Below are 22,577 nucleotides of genomic sequence, written 5' to 3' on the forward strand. Positions count from 1 at the left end.
AGACTTCCAGAGGCCAGCATTATATACAGAATGTGTACCAAAAGCTTAAAAAACTCTGTTAGATGTTTCTTAGTGGAGGAACATCCATGCTTTAAAATACCCCAGAGAGCGAGGGGAACCCGCTCCCCAGCCTGGAGCAGAGACTTCTCCAGCCAACATGACGTAGCTTGGATTGAACTGGAGTAAGGGATCAAGAAGGCTCAAAAACAAAACAACAAAAAAAGATAAAAGAACCCAAATCTAGAAATCAGGAGGCTTCTTTTGACTTTACCCCTCACTCACGAGCTGCATGACCTCAGGCAGTCTCTTAACCTGGCCTTGGTCTTTCTCTGTGGCTACGACAGGACAGGGTGGGGCCAGAAATGGCCCTTTTAGCTCTTAAAAAGAGAAAAGAAAAAGCTGCTGGCTAATGTGATGTTGTAGGTAGAGTGTCTTGCACTGAATAATTGGTAATAGGCATTACTATAACTGGATGTTTCTGACATGCAAAATAACAAAATGCCACTTTAACACTGAGTGTTGGCAGGCGTGCTGCCCTTCCACCTTCCACCTACCAAGGGCACTTGGATCTCTGACCAGGTGATGTTGGGCACGGAGGAGACCGGCTGCAGCAGCGTCGTGGGGAAGAAGAGGTTGTAGTGGCCCGTGGCCGCCAGGTACAGGGTCACGGCGATGTTGAAGGGCAGTGTGAAGACCGGGAGGTCCCACTTGCTGAAGATGGTGCCCAGGGCACTGGAGAGGATGGGGCTGATGGCAGAAGCACAGGAGATGCTGTTCATGATGCCCTCTGGCCCTGGCGCTAGACTGAGTGGGACAAGGGGGCTCCCTGAGCCTTCTTGGGGGAAAAACATCTGGTTGGCTCCCTCTCCCAGCCTGACTGGCTCTGGGCAGCCCCCTTCCTGGGCCTCCTTCCTCCGCCCCACACCGCAACAGGGCGGGTGCCCAGACTCAGCTTCAGAAGCAGGTCTTTTGGGGAAAGTCCTAAGGCAAGGGAGTCACAGAACTTCCTTGAAGGGCCTTAGGGCTCCCTCTGCAAGCATGAGCAGAGAGGACAGACCAGCGAAGGGGAAACCCATTCATTCATTCAACAAATGTTTGCGGAGGAGCTGAGGGCGATATTGGCAGGAGTGCCCTTTGGTTTCTGCAGGGGAGGGAGGAGCTGGACTCTGGCCCTCTGAGGGCTCTGGGCAGTGCCTGGGCCTGCAGCCCACCCTGGGAGGTTGTCCTGGTCGGGGCATGGGGTCTGAGGACAGGGCAGCGCTGGGGAGGAGGGATGGGAAGTTTTCCGGAGAGTGACAGGACCCCCTGGCTCTAAACCCTCTGTGGACCTCAGTTCCCTTCCCTGTCTGGTGGGGTAGGGCCAGGGGCTCTTTTAGATCTCAAAAAAGAAGAATAAAGGAATGTAGGTAATGAAATACTGTGTGTAGAACACCTAGCACTGTGGCGCTATCACTGTACAATGTCAATAATTACTTTCAGACGGTATTTCTGATGTGACGATATTTCTAAGGAAATGCTGCTTTGAACTCCTGTTGAGACGCTCACAGAGTTAGGTAAAAAGGTGGGAAGCCCTTTATCTGCACCCACAGCCTCAGAAGCAAACTTACCAAGACATGGACATCACGATGACTGGGAGTAGAAGCCACCAGAAATAGTCGCCTTTGTCTGAGAACACGGCCATCAGCAGCCCCACCAGCACCCCGTTATAGCCGTGAAGTCCAGCTGCGATGGCGGACCTGGCGGGGGAGGGCTACTGAAGGGGGGGTCCCCTGCGGCCTAAAGCAGGGCACAGCCCCCCTGATTGTCCTTCTGAGCCAGGCTTTTCTCAGCTGGAGCCTCACCACACACACTTTCTGAGCATCAACCCTTCACCGTCCCCTGGGGAACGTGCAGTTTTGTAACCAGGGGATGCTTGTTTTAGTTATGAGTGACCTTGTTTGAGGCGTTTCTGAGCCGTGAGCCAAGCAGTGAGGATGGGAAGCTGGGGAAGGGTCCCCTCAGGGAGCTGCCTCTTGTCTCAGGCCAGGACCCTGGGTTTCCCGAGACTCACTTGTCCTGACTCAGGATGAGGGCTGTCAGGGTGGACACTACGGTGCCCAGGCAGCCTGAGATGGCCCACCAGGGATTCTGGATGAAGAGGCCAAGGACGATGAGGATGCCGCTGAGAGGGTTGTTCACAAACATCACCTGGGACATGCCCCGGAGCACCCAGTCGAGGAACTGGAACACCGGGGATTTGTCTGAAAATGCAATGGGTCAGGGAGTCAGTCAAGGTTCAGTTGTGCCAGGCGAGGCCCCAGCAGGTGAGAGGGTGAGGGAAGCTGGCATCCAAGGTGGGTTCCGCCCCCTGCTGTCACTTGCCACAGAGCGGGGAAAGGAAAGAACCCAAGAGGGTGTCTGACTGCTCAGAAAACCCTTCACCCCATTGCGAGCTGGCTCTGGTCTGTAGGTTGTTGTTCAAGCAGTGGGTACCCTGCACAACCTGTGCCCTCAAGAGAATGGCCTGAATTTTCAGGAGGACGGATCCAGGCGCCAACCCCCTGGCCTGAGCTCTGGGACACTGCTAATGGGAACCTGTCAGAACAGTAGACACAGCTCTCCCATAAGCCATTTCTAGGTGGGCATTTTCCTAGAAAGCTGGCTCTAGAATCCCAGTACTAAAAAGTGACATTCTGAGGGGGTATTGACAAGAGTGTGACTGTTATGTTCAGAGGTGAGAGTGTGCACATCTACGGGTATTGGCATTGACATTCTGAGAGTCCATATGCCTGTTGTAACAGGGAAACTCCTATCCATGGAAACAGGACTCCATCTCATCTACAGAGACCCAAGCAGCATGTTTCCTAGAGGACAGCCAGAGGTGACCTTTTCAGGGGTGGGAGCAGGGGCTGCTCTCGTGGAGCGTTTACCTTTAAGACCCTCTCCACACTCCTTCATCTCTCCGGTGATGTATCCCAGGGCTTTGTGGACCCTCTTCCCGATGGTGGCCAGGGAGCTCCGAATCCAGGAAGTCTTGGAGATGCCCGTTTCCACCTTTATCTCAGAGCTGTCCTCCATGGTTTCCAGAGCCTGTCCAGGGACAAGAGACAGGCAAGAAGCCCCACATTTGGAGCTTCTCACACTGAGGAGTGACGTGCTTGCCAGGCGGCAAGCTAAGATTTTCATTTGATATTTAGTGAAATTGCTATTTAAGCATCTTTGATACTGTAGACTAGAATATCTTTTGTTTCGTTTCACATGTTACTTGTCTCTGTATCATTTACAGATTCAATTAACTGTGGATTAAAAATATTTGAAAAAATTCTAGAAAGTTCCAAAAAGGAAAACTTGAATTTGCTGCACGCTGGCAACTTTTTATTAATACATATCATTTACATTGTATTTACAGCTATTTACACAGCATTTTCATTGTATTAATATTAAGCATTATAAGTAATCTAGAGATGAATTAAAATGTATCAGAGGATGTGCATAGGTTATATGCAAATATTAATACTACGCCATTTTATGTAAAGGACTTGAACATCCACAGATTTTGGTACCCTTCAGGGATCTTGGAACCAATCCCCCATGACTGTAGTGTAACAAGACACTAGCTTTAGCCTCATTCTGTGGATGAGGTCTCAGGCGTGGATGGAGAGGTTAGGTTCTCACTTATAAAGGTCAAGGTCAAATGATATAATTTAGATTTACCTACAAATTTTTAGATTCTTTTTTTTTTAAAAATATTACTTCTAGTATACCACACTCTTTGCTGAAGACAGCACCTCCCCAAACTCCAATATGTCTAGTCTTTAAAATTTTACTATCCATAAAATTAAACGAGTAGAGATTCTGTTTTGAAAATTAGCACCAACTTATTTCCTAAATACTTGAATGCTGGATCCAGAAGGACAAACACAACATAATCAAATAAAAGAAGCAGCAGATTTTATAAAGTAAACTGAAAAATAGACATCTTTATCCCACATAATTATGTTTCTAGAAATATGAATTCAAGAAAAGTTTGCCTAATTCAGAGGATGTCTTTTCCGAACCTGGTTTTTCTACTCTGTGGCAGGCTCTGGCAGGCTCTGGGATGCGGCCGCCACCCCGATTCAGGCCACTCTTTACTCACCAGCAGCTCTACCGTGGGCTTCCGGTATAGGCTGGGAGAAGGGTCTTTGGGGTGCCTCTCCTGCTGCTCACCTTTACCAAACACTGGAGTCGGAAGGAGAGAGCACCATCAGTTAGGACCTCTACCCTGGCATCTTTGCAGCAAGTTTCCTGCCAGGCTTGAGTTGGAATGCTCGGCACTTCCTGGCCCACTGAGGATGCCCTGGGCTTGTCTCCTTGCACAGGAAGGCCCCTTCTTCTGCTACTGCAAACACCCATGGGCAAGCTCTTTGGGGAAAAAAATGCACATCTTGATGTAAACAGGACATTTTACAGGAATTTAGGGGATTCAGAGGCTAGGCTGACTTTTAGTAAAGAGGCTCTGATTTTACTCAACTCCTGTGTTTTGTAGATGAGCAAATAGAGCTACTCATGAGCCCTGAACCCAGGGTTCTTTCCCTACATGACACAAAGACTGGTATTTATAAGGTGCTGTTGCTCATAAAGCATTAAGCTGCCCGAACCATCCAAGGTCTGTGTTCAAATTTTACTACAACTCTTCCCACCTGGATGACCTAAGCTGTTTTGGTCTTTTTAGGATTATGTCTTGGAATTTTAGATATTTAAGCAGCAGTGGCTGGTTGGATTAACACAAGGGATACCCATGTTGTTAACTCAAAACAGATTTTGGCATGTCCTTGTTATTCTAGAAAATTCATTGTGTTTTCATTATTATGAGAGAATCTATTTGTAAAGATGAGGAATTTCAGAAGTGTTTAGGTATCATGAAAGGCTTTGGAAGTTTTGCTGTTGATGCTCTGATGTCCTCTTGTGGTCAAGTGTGAGAATGGCAGTCTGAGCTCTAGATGCCGAGAATCTTTAGACAATTGGCCATTCAGTCCGCATTTATGAGATTTCAGGGCACTTAGACACTAGAAGAGATGCACCAATGGCCCTGTGACCCCTCGTTTGAAGGAGCAGGAACTGCAAATACCAGTGTGATGGTTGGGAAGTTACACTACGTGGGGGAAACAAATTAAGGAAGTTTGAAAGGAAGAGAAGGAAGCAAAGAGGATACTCTAGCCTCTGTGGCCAGTGTGTGTGATATCCTGAGAGATTCTCTGCTTCTGTCTGAAACGCCAGCTCTCCAGCAGCTCCTACTAACTTCTCCCAGTCTCCTTAGTGCAAGGCTCTCTGCCAGGCCCTCCTTTATCCCAGCCCTCCAACACCATCCTAAGAAGATGTTTGTAGGGAGAGTATTAACTTTGGGAAGCAAACTATGCTCTCTTCCTTGGGAATGCCCTGGGGGCTCTGTCAAACTTCTGGCCCAAAGGGGTCCTCTCTGGGGGGCACAATTAGGCCTTCATGAGACTGCTCCCACCTTGCATCTGATTGGAGACCCTCCAACCCTCCCTTGCCTCCTCCCTGTTTGCCCCAACCTGCCCACCACCCCCCCCCACCCCCGCCCAGCATCCAGGTTTCTGGCTTTCCTGACTATTTGGCTGCACTCTGGACCTTCTCTTGGCCTTTGGGAGACCCTCCCCTCACAGCTGTAGGAGAGAACATTTTATCTCTAGCAGCGTGACCATCATGACCACATCATAGTTGTGATTTGCAGTTTTTTGGGGATCATTTTAAATGTGATGTTTTATTTTTAATTTTTTTTTTTTTTTTTGTATTTTGGTTACACCTGCTGGTGGCCTGCAGACCAGTTCTCCAACCATGGGCTGAACCCAGGCCACTGCAGTGGAAGCACCAAATCCTAACCACCAGGCCACCAGGCAGCTGCCTTACAGAGAGCTGTTCAAGCCTCTTCTGCCACCTAGGCTGCCTCCCAGATGAACTAGAGTAGCGTTTCTGGGCATGGGATGTGGGTGGTTCCAAGTTTGCAACCCTCCTGGCCAAGACTGACAAAGCCTGTCTCAGTTCCAGTCTCCCCATCCCTGGCTGAGACTCTGAGACCCATGGCTGAAGTCAGAGGTTGGGGGATGACGAGAATGAACCTCACCCTCACAGATTTCCCCACTGCCTGTGATAGAGGTGCTGCCAGGGTCCCCATTTTAGAGGTGAAAAGGCCTAAGACCCCCTGGGAGCCATGGGGGGAGGCACACACCTTTGCTCCTCCTGTGGATGGATGACCACTCGATATGGAACACGTTCCTGGGCTTGGGGAGCACGGCCTCCGAGCCCTCATCTGCCTTGGGGCTCGTCGAGGGTGGCTCTGCCTCAGTGTTGCCTGGCCAGGGGCAAAACGAGACAGGTCAGTGTCCCACCCTGGTCCACCCCCAGAGGCAGAGAGCGCTGGGAAATTCATGCAGAGCTGGAGGAGCAGTGCAGTCCGAGCTGCCGTAGTGACTGCGTTAGTGTCTACGGAAAAAGCCCTCTTTCCCATTCTTCCTGCTAAAACTTCCACTTCCTTTCCTCACAGAAACCACATCAGAGATACCTATCGGTGTCAAGATACGGACGGGCCAGCCTGCCTTGTTCCCCCAGCAAGGCACTGCTCTAAGCCTCCTTCACTGGGCTTCGGACTAGTGTGAATGATGGACCTTAGCCCACTGCCCATTCCCGTCCTTCGGCCAGTGCCCTGGTCTCCATCTGCTGCAGAGAGAGAGAGTGTGTGTGTGGAGAAGGGTCCTCAATGCTCCCTGCACATAAGAGCCACCTGAGTGCTTAAAAAATGTCTGACTCCCATCCCAGACCAATTTTAAAAGTCAGAATTTTAATGTCAATCATGTTTAAGAGATGACCCTAATGTGGAGTTGGAGCTGAGAACTTCTCATCTAGAGCCCTGCTACTCAAAGTGTGGTCCCCAGACCAGCGCCATCAGCCTTCTCTGGGAGCTTGTTAGAAATGCAGAACCTGAGCTTCCACCCAGACTGATGGAATCAGAATCCACAGTCCAACAAGATTCCCTGGGTGCTTTCTGGGCACATTGGTTTGCTCTGTGGGAGGTAAGGGTCCTGAGGCTATGATCAGCTACTAGAAACCCACGGTGAAAACAGAGTAGCTTATCACCTAGGCAGTGTTTCTCAAAGTGGGGCCTGAGAATCGACAGCATCAGATCACCTGATGGCTTCTTATGAAGCGTGCCCCATGCTGATTAATTTGGGTACTTGGTGGTCCCCAAGGTATGCAGTTTTGACACTTTCTGCTTCTGGTTCCAGTGAACTCTGGAGTTAGATGATCAAATGGCTACCCGGAATAGTGGAGAGCTCTTGCACTGTCTTTACATTTGGATACTTTTGGGGCATTGTTATCTCTGAAAGATGGAAAACTTAGGCTCTGTGATTTCTGAAGCACTCCACAGTGAGTCACATGGCCCTCAGCCCTCAGTTCCTTTCTCTGCATCTTTGCTGCTCAGTGTCAGGTTTGTGGACTGGCTTCACAGACATCCAAGGGTGCTTGTTAGAAATGCAGACTCTCAGGTCCCATCTCAGACCCAATGAACTGAAATAAGTTTGTTTTTTTAAACAAGATCTCCAACTGACTTGTGTGCAAATTAAAGTTTGAGAAAACTGGTCTAGATCACATTGCTCATGTAGAAACAGCTTTAGCAAAGCTGAGAATATAGCATCAGCAACCAGAGTATGGGGCACATGTATGAGCAAGGAAACGGGTTTGTTTATAGTTTCAGACTGAAAGTTCAAACATGAAACTTCAAACATTGAAACATGAAACTTCAAACATGACCCTCTCCTCTAGGCTCGGGATGGGAAAAATCTATTTCACTCAGCATCCTGCCCGTGGGTCACCATGGAGCCTTAACTCCAAAGGCTGGAGAAGCTCTGGTACGTCAGACACAAGTGAATAAGGCACCTCTGCAGGTGCTGTGCAGGGGGATGGGGACCCAGAGGGTATCACTGCATCATCTGACAAAGCAGGGCATTCTTCCATAGCCAGTCCGCAGGGCACATCTGCCAGGCTGGAAGGGCACCTCTGCCCACCCAGTGCTTTTCATCCCTCATATGCCGTGTCAGCCACCCCAGTCACCCTCTGCATAGAGAAATATATTGACCTTATTTAGCATCAGAGACTCAGAATTGAATGGATCTTCAAAATCACAGTCTACTTCCCAAGTCCAGAGAAATTGCATTACTGCCCCCCACCCCTCCCAGATCATGTAGTTATTAATTATGGCACAGCCGGGAGTTGCTCTCAGGTCTCCTGGCTCCCAGTTTGCTGATCTGTAGAAAAACTGTCTCCCCTTTCCTGCCCTGGCCCTTTGCTTTCAGTTCTTACCAATAGACTGTGCTGCCTGCTCAGAATCCAGGGAAGTAGGTCAGGGTCCATATTACCATGCATTCCTAGAACTGATGTCCCAGCCACAAAAACAAAAACAGAGAGTATCTTTCTTTTCCTTGAACCCACGTTTTTTTCTTATTTGGGCGATCGGGGAGGTGGCCCCAAATGTGGTCTGATACTGTGTTGCTTCTGGTCTCCTGTGGGCAGGACGAGAGTTCAGGCCACAGACTGACCACCCAGGGAGGGTGACCACTCTTCCAGATGTGCTGGCCAAGAGATGAGGATGGCAGGTGGGAACAAGTGCCACAAGGAAGACTGGAGATAAAATAACAAATTTCCCAAGGCTGTGAAAATACTTAAAGCTGAGGTGATAGAAATTTACCACTACCTTTGGGACAGATTCTCAGGACGTTCATAACAGATAAAGGCAATTTCAAGGATATCATGAACACATCTATCAAATGCTCTAGAAAGAAATGTTCCATTGGTGTGGTGGGGAAAAAAGAAAACAATGATAATGCTGGCCAGGAACCAGCATCACTCATTTCTGCACTGCATTTTGCAAGTCATCAAATTTCATTGACAGTTTCCCCCATTGCAAGCATGGTGGTACTCAGAAGGAGATCTACAGACCCTATAGGACTGGCCTTGCAAACCCAGGTATTTTGGAGGGTACCTGCTATTTCATTCTCACGTTGTTACAATGATGAGACTGCTGCTGCTGCTGCTGCTGCAGCTAAGTCGCTTCAGTCGTGTCGGACCCTGTGCAACCCCATAGACGGCAGCCCACCAGGCTCCCCCGTCCCTGGGATTCTCCAGGCAAGAACACTGGAGTGGGTTGCCATTTCCTTTTCCAATGCATGAAAGTGAAAAGTGAAAGTGAAGTCGCTCAGTCATGTCCGACCCTCAGCAACCCCACCGACTGCAGCCTTCCAGGCTCCTCCATCCATGGGATTTTCCAGGCAAGAGTACTGGAGTGGGGTGCCATTGCCTCCTCCGAATGATGAGACTAATGCTCGCAAAATGCTGGGGAGAATAACTTTGCAATGCTGACGTCAGGGAGCTGGCTCCTCGGGGAGGCCATGTCCCTGGAACAGCTTGTGCTCTGGGCAGAGTGGGTCCTCATGTCAGGCCAGGCCTGGCAGCTTACACATTCCAGCACCCACTCCTACCTCGTGTTCCTGTCTGTCACCCTCATAGGATCCTTGACAGCCCATTTTTTCCCCTTACAGTGTTTTTTCTTGGCATCTCCAGCACCCAGTATGATCCTGGCATATTGTAGGCACTCAGAAGTATTGTTGACTATGTTAATTAGGGATAATTACCCTAGACATTTTAATTTCTGACTGGTATAATGAACCACCATTGGCTGGGTATGAACCACCATTTCAGGGTATGAACTATGAAAGAAATAATATATCTCACTGTAGATGTTAAGTGCTTGGTAAATATTGAAATTGAGAGCCTTCCACAGCTTCACGATGGTGATGGCTGAGGTGTGTAGAGATTCGGAAACTGATGGGCAAGAGCTGACTGTTTCCAGCACTGCCTGGAGAGAAGTTTATAGATGTGATAAAGTGATGGGCCTCTTGTGATCAACCAATCAGAGGACCAGAAATCCTTCATGAGTGGATGGAAGAACACAGCTAATGAGAGAGCATGAAACAGGCCACTGGAGACAGAAATCTTGCTCCATATGATTAGTTTTGGTTAGCAAGAGGTTATACCCTGTGGCTGAAAACCGCCAAGCTGCTTGGAAGGTGGGGGACTGGGTGTTCTAAAGCCCAAGAACAAAATTTTTTAACAGTGACTCACTTTGGGGGTTTATTTCAGCTTTCCCCCTAACATCATGGCACACAAAAAATAGTACTGTGTGGCACAGTGCAGCAGACAGATGGTGATGCTTACGGCCTGGTCCTGGGGACTCGGGTCATGCCAGGCCCCCTCTGTTTTCTTCGAGGACCAAGGACTTTGCTCTCTTGGCCCAACTACACGTGTTCTGGGAAGCTCTGTCCTCAAGAATCTGCAGGCAAACCTTAGCAGCTGAGTAACTCTTCGGCGTGCCCACCTGGCATAGGGACTGCCGTTAGCTCCTTCTCTAACCAGACTTTTAAGTGCCCCAGCGCAGGTAGCATCATACTGGGGTTGTCCAATTCATTCAGGGGCACAGTCCCTGCCCTCAAGGATTGCCAGCATCTTGTGTCTTAAGAGGCAAGAGTCTAGCGATGCTATCCTCTCATTGATTCAGAGAAGGAAAGAACAGTCATGAGCCACAATGATTTGCTTAAAAGCACTTTTTTTTTTCCTGGAGAGTAGTATCCATAGTATCTATGCGTCTACTGATTGCTAACACACAGAAAATGCCATCTGTTCAAATATCAGGGGTAAAAGTCATTTTACAGAAGACCCCACCTGTCAGATACAATTTTGAAGCTTGAAGCTTACTAAAGTTCCTTTGAGGGGGAAAAAAACCAAACCCAAATTGTATATGACATCTTTCAGAAGGGGAAGAATGATCTAGTCTATTTTACTAATAATCAACCTTTACTCAAACAAGTCTCTACCTGCACACTTTCTCCAAGCTGTCTTTCTCAGGTTTTGAGCAGGTTTTCCTGCCTCCTGGAGGTGAGCCAATGCTGTCCATCTATCACTGCTGCTGCTGCTGCTAAGTTGCTCCAGTCGTGTCCGATTCTGTGCGACCCCATAGACGGCAGCCCACCAGGCTCCGCCGTCCCTGGGATTCTCCAGGCAAGAACTCTGGAGTGGATTGCCATTTCCTTCTCCAATGCATGAAAGTGAAAAGTGAAAAGGAAGTCGCTCAGTCGTGTCCGACTCTTCATGACCCCATGGACTGCAGCCTTCCAGGCTCCTCCATCCATGGGATTTTCCAGGCAAGAGTACTGGAGTGGGCTGCCATTGCCTTCTCCGACCATCTATCACTAGCAATGCCCAACATATAGAGGATCTGGAACCTACTGTCGAGACCCTTTTGTCATCTCTCCACAGATCCCTAGGTCTCTTATTTCTCCAGCTTACTGTGGCAGAGACTCCCACAACATCATGAGGCAATTTCCTAGCTACTACACCAGAAGGATATTTTTTGAAGTGACAATTGTATATAATTTGATTTTTTCCTACATCCAGTCCTACAGGATAACACTTCGGCCATGATTTGGGCACACGTTTCCCCATGCAGAAGTTGAGCTTTGTGCTGTGATGTGTAATTTTCGAGGCTGCCGTGTATATATGTGTGATGCAGACATCTGTGGGTGGTAAATGAGGTGTTATCTTTTTCTGTGAAGTTGTGTTTAGTTGACATTTTCAAAGATCATTCTCTTAACTATCAAAGTCATTGAACGTTAACTGGAAAAGGCTTTTCAGCGTATCCAGTCCAGCCCTCTGATCCAGTCCTTCCTCTAGTAGCCACCTCCTCATAGAGGTGGAGAGGAAGGCTTAGAGGAACCGGGGAACTCTGGAGTCTCTGTCTCACTCCATGAAGACATTAACTAGCATAAATGAGTTGGTGTCTCTTTCAACCTCATTTAACCTTATAACAACCTCATGAATGAGGTTGAGGAGAGTGTGAAGGTCAGAGCACCCCTTCTGTAACTGGGGTAACATCTGACTGACCTTCCTCTGAGTGAGATTTCATTCTCCTTCCCCTATTCACACCCAGGCCACACCTCAGAATTGTGTGTCTGTGTTGTTAATTTCCCTCCTTTCAATCCATTCTGTGCTTCAGTTATTAGGCATATCATTACGTGACACTCTCTCGCTCAACAATCCCAATGGCTCCCTATTGCCAAGGGTATATTAATGCCTAAACTGCTCAGCCAAGCTTTCCAGTTGTTCTATAATATTGCTTATTTCATCGTCCCACTCATCCTTTGCTGCCCAACATACACCCTGCCTTGGCATTCTGGCCTTGCCTCTGGCCCTCTCTGCCTCTTCTTGCCTAGTTTCTATTCAGCCTTCATCATCTGGTTTATGTTCCACTTCCTCCGTGAAGCCATCCTTGATTTATATGGCTACATGGATCATTCTGTTTCTTTGCACAAGGTACTCTAGATCCATCTTTTGAAGTTAGGGCCACGGGGGAGTTTTATACTGGTAGTTACAATGTACATGAAAATTTTACAATCCAATGAAACTACTTGGAACTATCAGTCTTTAATAACCAAGTGAATTTGGGTCTGTGTGTGTGTTAGTCACTTAGTCCTGTCTGACTCTGCAACCCCATGGACTGTGGCCCATCAGGCTCCTCTGTCCATGGGATTCTCCAGGCAAGAACACTGGAGCGGGTTGCCATTTCCTTCTCCAGAATTTGGATCTAGATATTAGCAAACAAAACAAAACAAAACTGAGGCCCAGAGAAAAGCAGCTTTCCTGAGGCCAAATAGCTGATTAGTTACAGAGGTATGTTTTAACCTCCTGGTTTTGATTCTTTACTCCTGCAATATAGATGTTTTACAGACTGTTGGAGCCTTTGCAAATGTTATCAATGGACTTGTGATCTTTTTATTTTAAAAAATTATGAAGTATTTCATATCCTAAAAGGAGTAACAAAAGTTACCAAAAACAAACAGAAAGAATCCACCTGTGCCATTACATTTGTGTTATCCAGTGACAGGCCAAGGAAATTCTGGGCTGTTGTGTACCTGCTTTTTCTCTTATGGCAATGTTTCCCTTCTCTGCCGCTTCTTCCCTGCGTTGTCTGTGGCAAACACAGCTAACTGATCATAGACCTCTTTCCCAGTAAGTTTCAACACAGCCTCAGAATCCTTCTAATACAAATCTCCAGACAACCAATACCAGTTAGATACAGTTGGCACTTGAGAGTAAACTTATTTTCCCCTCCCCTTTTAAAGGAGAGTGTGGATGCTGTACAAGCCTGAGAGAAAGGGTACATGAAAGCAGGCAGAGGACTGGCCACGGGCTCTCCAAGTCCCAGGATTGCCTAATCTCAGCAAGTTCACTGAGGCTCCTATCCTTCATCGCTAGTTTTGAGGAGATCACATGCCATACCAGATTGTTCATTCTCTGGTCAGATAATTTCAGTGTCCTGAGACATTGTCCCTTATGGAATGGCTACCTATCTTCCAGAAACATCACTCTGTAGCTACACAGAACATGTCTAAAGTAATCTCAGATGGCCATGAAAGAGAGGGCCACTGAGGAGATGGGCTGTATGAAGATGTCTGTGGATACTGAGATGCTCTAGTTCTATTGGCATGTCTGTGGAAGGAGTATAGGACCTGAGGTGAGAGGCTAAGGTGCCTCTGGACCAGGTACCTCCACCCTGGAAGCAGCAGGTGAGGACTCTTGGGAACAAGGTTTTCAAATCTACCTCATTAGCATCTCACAGTCAGCTCAACGCGGGGCTGCCCTGGGAATCACACTGATGTCAGAGCTGTGTGTTGCAGAGTTGCGGAAAGGATGATAAATATGAAGGCTCATCCAGCGAACAGGTAGGTGGTAAGGGGATTTGAGGCTGATGGGTTAACTTAGATCCATCACCAGATGTGCAAGAAGAGCTCAGTGTCGTGAGTTAGGACACCTGGGCTTTTGACCAGGCTCATTTATCACCTGGACAGTTTCCTGGATAAGCCATGGGGTTCCTCATGGGGTTTGAACTATTAATAGAATTATTTAAGAGCTCTTCCAGCTTGAAGCTTCCAGGATCTGAACTCTCTCTGGAGTTCTTAATAAGGGCCCCCATTCCCAGGACTGTCTTTCTGCAGCTCAGCAGGAAAAGGAACAGAAAGAGACTGACCTTTCTTTTTTCTGTTTCTTTGAAAAGTCAGAGAGATGGCCCTATTGGCTAGGGGGTCTGTTGTTGTTCCGTTGCTCAGTCGTGCCTGACTCTTTGTGACTCCGTGGACTGTAGCCCACCAGAATCCTCTGTCCATGGGATTTCCCAGGCAAGAATACTAGAGTGGGTTGCCATTTCCTTCTGTAGGGGATCTTCCCAACCCAGGGATAGAACCAGAGTCTCCTGCATTGGCAGGTGGATTCTATACCACTGAGCCACCTGGGAAGCCCAGCTAGAGGGTCTACCTGATTCATTTCTCTCCCCCAGACCTCTTACCTGAGTTCCTTTGGATTTCTTGCACAGGTCTGGAGGAATCCAGACCACTGGGATTTGGGAAGAAACTTCTTTCCAATTGGGTGGTGTCTCTGGTCCTCAACTCAGGCGCTGGACTTCTCCCTAAAACTGAACCTCTTCAGTTCCCACAGCCCGCCAGCTCATCCTCTGGCTGACTTTCTGTAAATTCCCCTCGTGTTTCCTCACCTTATGCCTGGTGCTTGGCTTCCACTCGAGGAAGGGCACCATATGGCAGAAGAGGGAGAGAAAAGGAGCGCTCTTCCTGCAGCGCGCTCACTCTTTGACTTTCCTAAACTCCCTGGGGAAGACTGGCCTTGGCCACCATGGTGCCCCCATCAGGCAGGTTTCCTTTAAAGGGGCAGAGCCTGGACTGCCTGGAGGTAGTTTCTCTGTCCTTCCTCAGGCATCGCCTTCAATCACCCCTTTCCTTAGAATTCTTGCTCCAGTATATGCCTTTAAGGCAATTACCTAAGTGTTGTCTCCTCAGGGGCCAATTTGCCTTCCCACCTCGATGAACTCCCTTAATCCCCCACACAGGCAGGGCACAGGCCGAGGAATGTTATTGCCATCTGTTTCTAGATGGATATTTCTGCACAGCCTAATTAACACTAGATGCCTTCTTTCTGGTTTTGTGGAAATTTCTAGACCTTTCCTCCTTCTGACTCTGCTGACCGGGTCCTGGTGGGCCCTCAGAGTAAGGAGGGCACGACCTAACCCCCGTCTCCAGAAAGGACTCTGAGCTCTATATATGAGGGAAGCCGCCCTCTCGGGTCCCAGACAGCCGTGGTGGTGGTTGGGGGGGTCTGGTGGGCTGGAGTCTGGGGAGGAGGCCCAATCCAAACATGTTCTGTTTGGCTTTGTGAGTCTGAAGGGTCAAGCAGCAACTGCGTATCACCCCCACCCCCCTCAAGTGACAGGGTGTGAGGTGGCTGCCCAAGTTCAGAAACAGAACTCACACCGAGGATATTAGCTACACCTGAGTAGACAAACTCCCCGCTGACGTCAAAGGCCCCCTTTCCAGCAGGCCAGGTGTTTTGGAACTGCCGGAGAGGGGTCCTGATCACAGGGTGAGGGGGCCCTTCTGAGGAAGGAAAGCAAAGAGATGAGTGGGAGGGGGGAGAGCCCCGCGTTCCAGGGAGGGGTGGGGAGCTGACTGGAGCTCAGCTCCCACACGGGGGCCTTCCTCTGGTGCTGAAGCTCAGGGCCTGTGGCCATCTGCTGATGACACGCTCCTTGTCCCCCAGCCTGCTGGTCTCTCAGCTCAGGAGGCCCAGCTCGTGCCCTCTCTTGCTCTGGCCTCTCCTGAAGACTCCTGAACTTCCATTGGTGCATTCTTCACTTCAGCCCCATATGCATCTGAAAGTAACAGGGAGATGCTACCCAGGAACAACATGTGACCAATTAGAAAAGACAAGAAATGAGTACTCAGGAGGGAGGAGCCATCCAGGAAATTCACCCACATCTCAGGAGCCAAATGGAGCTGTGTCCTCAGGTGAGTGGTGTCTGTCACACACACCAGGTTAGGGAGGGGCAATCGAGTGCTCCTGCAAAGCAGAAGACTGGGGTGGATGCTTGCTGCCAAAGGGTCTCACCAAAGGCCACAGCTTGATACTGGGGGATCCCCAAGATAATTTATGGGTACCGGTTATTATCTCCTGGTGGGCTTGGTCAATCAGAATTTACTTCAGAACTATCTGCTTCATAATGCTCATGGCTTCAACTCTGCATTTCCAACTTTGTAGGGGCAGGAGCCTGCACTGACCTCTAGCAGCCAGACTTGGGGAGGTCAGATTCCTCCAGGGAAAAGGCTAGAGTTCCTGTGGAATGAATGAAAGCTGAGCTAGAAGCTCCCTGGAGAGTTACTTCCTTGATTCATTCAGTTTCAGCAGCCTGTGGAGGAGGGGCTGGTGGCTCCTAGTTACCAGTTCACAGATAATAAGAGGACTTTTCTAGCAATGTCCCCCACCTCCCTCCTTGGGGCCTTGGAATTCTAATTCCACTAGGAATAGAAGTGTTTCCTATGGATTCTTCTATTTTCTTTGAATCACAAGAGGCAAGAAAAGCCAAGTAAGTTGAAAAATCTCATATTAAAAAGTGAATGCCTTTTAAAGTTGCCAGATGAGACTGTGGTTTATTGAGTGGAAATCAATAAACCACACTGAAACTGCCAACTCTTAGCTGGTTTTAGATTATATTAATAGTTGTCCCCAGGCCCTTACAACATTTATGACCCAAGGAGACAAAGCTCAAGACTCGTACAGGAAGTACGAACAAACCGGAACACACAGATTTGATGTAGTCACAGATGTAAGAAGATTGAGTTTCTTGATGGGCAGATCTTATAGGGTTGACTGGAAGAGGAATCCCTGGAGAGAGGAAAGTGATGAAGGTGAGAAAGTCAAGGAAAAGGCACAGTTAAATGATGCTGCTCCCTCAGGTTGCATCCACACAAGTAGCCATGTTGAGCATTTTGATAGACTGAGCAAATGGCTAACCCGTTAAGCTCTAGGAAAACCTATAAATGCAGCAACGGTATATTTTTGATATATTTGTCTTCATGTTCATACTTTTTACCACCTTAATGATACCTCCTCCTTATTTCTCTGTAGGAACCCAGGGCCATAGTATCACTGAAACTTGAAATTGGAAGAGAGGCTGCCACGGTCATCTGATCTACCCCTACTAAAAGCAAGCATCTCTACTAGGTCTCCTGCCCCTCTCCTGAACCCAGAGTTTCACCCAGAAATGGACAACCATTTCTCAGGCAACTTCCATTGTGAAAAAGCATCCCTTTCCATTGGTTCAATGTCTGTTTGCTTATCACTCCCATCTAGTGGTTCTTATTCTATGCTCTGAAGTTCTGTTGAGTAAAATGACAACTTCTTCCACAGTCATGGCCCCAGGCATTTCTTCTCTTCTCTAAGCTGAATACAACAGTTCGTCATCACTGATGATGGAACAGAGGCCCTCCATATCTCATTCCTCCAGCCTGGCCCCATCTCAGCATGCCCTCCCCTGCCAAAGACACTCTCAAAATGTGCTACCATTTTTTTTCTTTGTACTCTCCTCTCCTTTTTCATCCAACCAATTCTCAGAAATGACTCCTTCAACCTAAGATGCAAGTGATTGATCATGCTTACTATGTTACCTTCCCAAGACTGTTTACATTTTAACAGGTTCAAAGACTTGAACTGAAGGGACAGCTGGGAGTGTTTGGGCAGGCAGGTAATAACAAGATAAAGAACAAGAGGAGAAGAGGCATAGACATTTTCCTGAAACCCTTAACATCATGCTTAATACTTTTCCTAAACAGAAGATTAACCCAACAAGATATTTCATTCACCACTCAAAATCATGAAACTGGTGCTGTGACCTTATGTGGCTCAGGCAGTCTGTGGTGACATCCTCTTAAGTAAGATTACTCACATGGCCAGGCAAATCCCCATAATGTGAATTCCTTGAAGGCAGGAAATGGTCTGATTCTTCCTGGTTTGTTATCAAGGGGGCCTGAGTGACATATTAAAATAGTTCCTTATACAGTGTCTTCTGGATGAATGAGTGAATGAGGTCAGAAATACAGTTAAAACAAAGTGATACAGTTAAAAGGAAATGATAAAGTTTAAAATAAAAGGATAAGGAAATACCAGAAAGAAAGTGGATTCAGCAATGTCAATGTCAGCTGAATCAGAATTTGGTTAAAGGCATTAATGAGCATAAAAATGGGCAGTCTGTAGTAGTAAAAGATAAAATTTAAGAAGAATCGATGTTAATCATAGTCCATAGGTACCAAACAATGTAGCTGCTAAATATATGAGACAAATATTTCAGAAATACAAAAAAAGTTTAATAAAACTATATAATTATAGTTGAATTTTAATAAACCCTTTTCAGAATTAAGATTTATAAACTAAAAGTAAATAAGTGCATAGACGAGTTGAATGATGCAGTTAATAAACCAACTTAATATACATTTCCTTCAGATAAAAAAATCTGCATTTTGTATGTTCAAAATCAATCATATACTTGGCTACAAAGAAAAATGCGTAACATTTAAAAATAAAGATTGTACCAGCCATATTCTTTGCTCATAATCCTATAAAAGTAGATATGGAAAGCTGAAAATGAAAAACATCAAAAAGTTTAAAGTGCTGGAAATCAAGAAATACATTCTTCAAAAATTCTTGCCTCAAAGAGAAATAAAAAGTAAAATAACAAACTTTTAAGACCAATGAAAACAGAACATTTTATTCCAAAACCTATAGTTCACAGCTAAAGCTGTGACTGAGGGAAATTAATAGACTTAAATGTCTTTGTTGTTAAATGGCAAAGATCTAAAATAAGGGAATTTTATATTAATTTTAAAAACACTAGGAGAAGAGAACATTTAAATAAACCACAAGAAAACAGGAAAAAGAAACAAATCGAAATGAGTAGAAAAGGACAAATAAATTCTAAACTGCTTCTTTGAAAAAAAATCAATAAAATGAATGAACCCCTCACAAGCCTAAGGGAAAGAGAAAATTACATAAGATTAGAAATGAAAAAGGAGACAAAGCCGCAGATAACCGGAGAGATACAAATTACCACAAGAACATTATGAATAATATTCTGGCAATAAAATTTTAAAACTAAAGAAAATGGATTATTTCCTAGCAAGCTCCCTGTTTGAAGTAGAGATTTTGATTATGTCAGTTATCATAGAAGATACTGGAGAGATAATTAAAACTGACCATTTAAAAATGCAGCAGAACAACACTGTTTTACAATGATAGTAGAATTTGTCAGTATTGTAGGACAGAAGATGAAAATGGGTGGGAGAGAGGGCCAGGTCAGAGGGAGGAGACAGTGGAGAGAGGGAGAAAGGGGTTTGTTAGGGAAAAAAGAGTTTAAGACAGCACTTCTGCTAAAGACTGCCCTCCCCAACTCCACACATCAGATCAGATCAGATCAGATCAGTCGCTCAGTCGTGTCCGACTCTTTGTGGCCCCATGAATCGCAGCACACCAGGCCTCCCTGTCCATCAGCAACTCCCAGAGTTCACTCAGACTCACGTCCATTGAGTCGGTGATGCCATCCAGCCATCTCATCCTCTGTTGTCCCTTTCTCCTCTTGCCCCCAATCCCTCCCAGCATCAGAGACCTTTCCAATGAGTCAACTCTTCCCATGAGGTGGCCAAAGTACTGGAGTTCCAGCTTCAGCATCATTCCTTCCAAAGAAATCTCAGGGCTGATCTCCTTCAGAACGGACTGGTTGGATCTCCTTGCAGTCCAAGGGACTCTCAAGAGTCTTCTCCAACACCACAGTTCAAAATCATCAATTCTTCGGCGCTCAGCCTTCTTCACAGTCCAACTCTCACATCCATACACGACCACAGGAAAAACCATAGCCTTGACTAGACGAACCTTTGTTGGCAAAATAATGACTCTGCTTTTGAATATGCTATCTAGGTTGGTCATAACTTTCCTTCCAAGGAGTAAGCGTCTTTTAATTTCATGGCTGTAGTCACCATCTGCAGTGATTTTGGAGCCCAGAAAAATAAAGTCTGACACTGTTTCCACTGTTTCCCCATCTATTTCCCATGAAGTTGTGGGACCGGATGCCACGATCTTTGTTTTCTGAATGTTGAGCTATAAGCCAACTTTGCCACTCTCCACTTTCACCTTCATCAAGAGGCTTTTGAGTTCCTCTTCACTTTCTGCCATAAGGGTGGTGTCATCTGCATATCTGAGGTTATTGATATTTCTCCCGGCAATCTTGATTCCAGCTTGTGTTTCTTCCAGCCCAGCGTTTCTCATGATGTACTCTGCATATAAGTTAAATAAACAGGGTGACAATATACAGCCTTGACGTCCTCCTTTTCCTATTTGGAACCAGTCTGTTGTTCCATGTCCAGTTCTAACTGTTGCTTCCTGACCTGCATACACATTTCTCAAGAGGCAGGTCAGGTGGTCTGGTATTCCCATCTCTTTCAGAATGTTCCACAGTTTATTGTGATCCACACAGTCAAAGGCTTTGGCATAGTCAAGAAAGCAGAAACAGATGTTTTTCTGGAGCTCTCTTGCTTTTTCCATGATCCACTCCACACATACATTCTTACTTTCTTGAATTTCAGAGAGTAGTAGTTTGTTTCTGTTCAACCATAAACATTTATATTCAACTATCATTTTTACTTCCCTGGTGGCTCAGACGGTAAAGCGTCTGTCTACAATGTGGGACACCCGGGTTTGATCCCTGGGTTGGGAAGATCCCCCGGAGAAGGAAATGGCAATCCATTCCAGGACTATTGCCTGGAAAATCCCATGGACAGAGGAGCCTGGTAGGCTATAGTCCATGGGGTTGCAAAGAGTCGGACACGACTGAGCGACTTCACCATTCACTATCTCATTTGTACATCCAAGAGCTGCTGCTGGTAGTTTGAGATGATAGTAGGAAAACAGCTATGACATGTTCCCAGAAGCCCTTCTTCCCTCCTGGAGGCCTGCTTTTGAGTGCCCCACACTGGTGGGGAGAGTCTGCAAGGTTAGGGCTCTCGACATGTTCATTCAGGGCCAGGAGAGGGGGAAGCTCTAGTTAAGGGGGGACAAGATAACACCAGGGAGTTAGCTCTCAGGTGCTGGGGGCTGTTTGGACTACTTAAGAGGACATCTGGACATCTGTCCATGGCCTGTGCACAGTGGCCTGCGCTGGGCAGAGTTTTCTTAGAGGGTTTTCACTTCTGCCTACCCTCAGCCATGCCCGAGAGAGATGCCGCTTCTGTCCACCAGCCTGGCTTAAGACTGATACTTGTTTTGCTTTCAAGAGGAGATTGTTTGACCACATTTGGAAAATATCATCAACTTTCAGCATCTTAGCCTCAAAGGGTTTAAAAAATATATATTTTATAGTTCCTGTACAACTGGCAGAGGCAAGGTAATTCACTGATTAATAATACACTTTGTCCATTTTTTTCTTACATCATACTAGCAGATAATGTGTAAAAACACGTGTAAAAACATTTACTTGTGCATAAATACCTGGCCATCTTGATCACACTGCATTATAGAGTTTCTGGGGCCGTGTGGCTTTTCCAGATTTGTTGGACAGACTTTTTCCATTTTCAGAATAACTTAGCTTTTATCCATTTTTCTCCAAACAAGTTTGGCAGCTTGCAACACAGTTAACTTTTCATTCTTGTGGGGGAATTAAAGCAGGAACTTGGGAGGGAAAAACAACCCGGATAACTGTGACCCACGTGTTACCTTGTAAATGACAAACCAAGAAGTGGTGTAGGAAGAGAAGGAAGGGGAGAGAGAATCTTGTCCAACTGAGCTGAAAGCATTTTTCATATCCAGACAGTCTTCCTCTCCTGAGAATCCAATAAAAAGCGTGGCTAAAGGACTGTTCCCATCAGATCCAGTGCTTTGGATGGAGATTCTTGGGGCTTAATGGAGAGAACAGGGGATTTCTGACGACAATTTGCCCATAATGAACGAATAGGGTTTCCGGTTCTATCTCCTGATAGGATACTTGGGGGGAGGGATCTCCTTGCCTGTCAGGAAACAAAAAGTCCTCTTCCTCCAGATGGAGGTCATGGGTCCCAGTATGGTGGCACAACCTGGCCTGCGCGCTCCCTCCAGCCCTGAGGTTCCAGCGCCTCCCTGCTCCTTTTGCCTAGAAACCCTGCACCGAAGGGCTCCAGTTTTCTTCCTCCCGTGGTGGTGAACTGGCAGAGGCAAAGCAGCGAGGAGCCGAGAGGGTGAGCCTGAGGGGTGGTTCCTAGACACGTGTGTGGACGGAGGGGCTGGTGTAAGACTGCGCCCCCTGGTGCTCATCACTGGGCAGATCTTCCTGCTTCCTGCCACCCTGATCTCCCTTTCTCGGGTGCCCTCGATTTCCTAAGACTCTTCACCCTATCGCCCAGCATGTAAATGCCTTGCGGCTTTGTCTGATGTAAAAAACCTGGTGGTGTCCTTTGAGTCTGCCCACTTCCCACCAGCTCCTAAGTCACATATGGATCTCCAGACCCTGAGCGTTATTGTATTGATCGTCTATAGCAGGACCTAGCCAACTACAGCTTGTGGACCAAATCTAGCTTCTCGCTTAATAAAGTCTTATTGGAACACAGCCACCCTCTTTCATTCACATGTTGTCT

The 22,577-nt window shown here is 46.9% G+C and overlaps 1 protein-coding gene across 1 annotated transcript in view; it reads right to left on the reverse strand.

The window, feature by feature from the left end:
• The window catches only part of SLC14A2 (solute carrier family 14 member 2), a 70,769-nt gene that overhangs the window by 12,013 nt on the left and 36,179 nt on the right, over positions 1-22,577 (reverse strand). The window contains exons 10-15 of the mRNA XM_025273500.3: positions 6,209-6,331; positions 4,118-4,200; positions 2,910-3,069; positions 2,051-2,240; positions 1,608-1,736; positions 555-747 (exon numbers count right to left, since the gene is read on the reverse strand). Of these exons, the coding sequence (XP_025129285.3) occupies positions 555-747; positions 1,608-1,736; positions 2,051-2,240; positions 2,910-3,069; positions 4,118-4,200; positions 6,209-6,331 (878 nt within the window). The remainder of the gene's footprint in view (positions 1-554; positions 748-1,607; positions 1,737-2,050; positions 2,241-2,909; positions 3,070-4,117; positions 4,201-6,208; positions 6,332-22,577) is intronic.

This window comes from Bubalus bubalis, chromosome 22 (assembly GCF_019923935.1).
Source record: "Bubalus bubalis isolate 160015118507 breed Murrah chromosome 22, NDDB_SH_1, whole genome shotgun sequence".
NCBI lineage: Eukaryota > Metazoa > Chordata > Mammalia > Artiodactyla > Bovidae > Bubalus > Bubalus bubalis.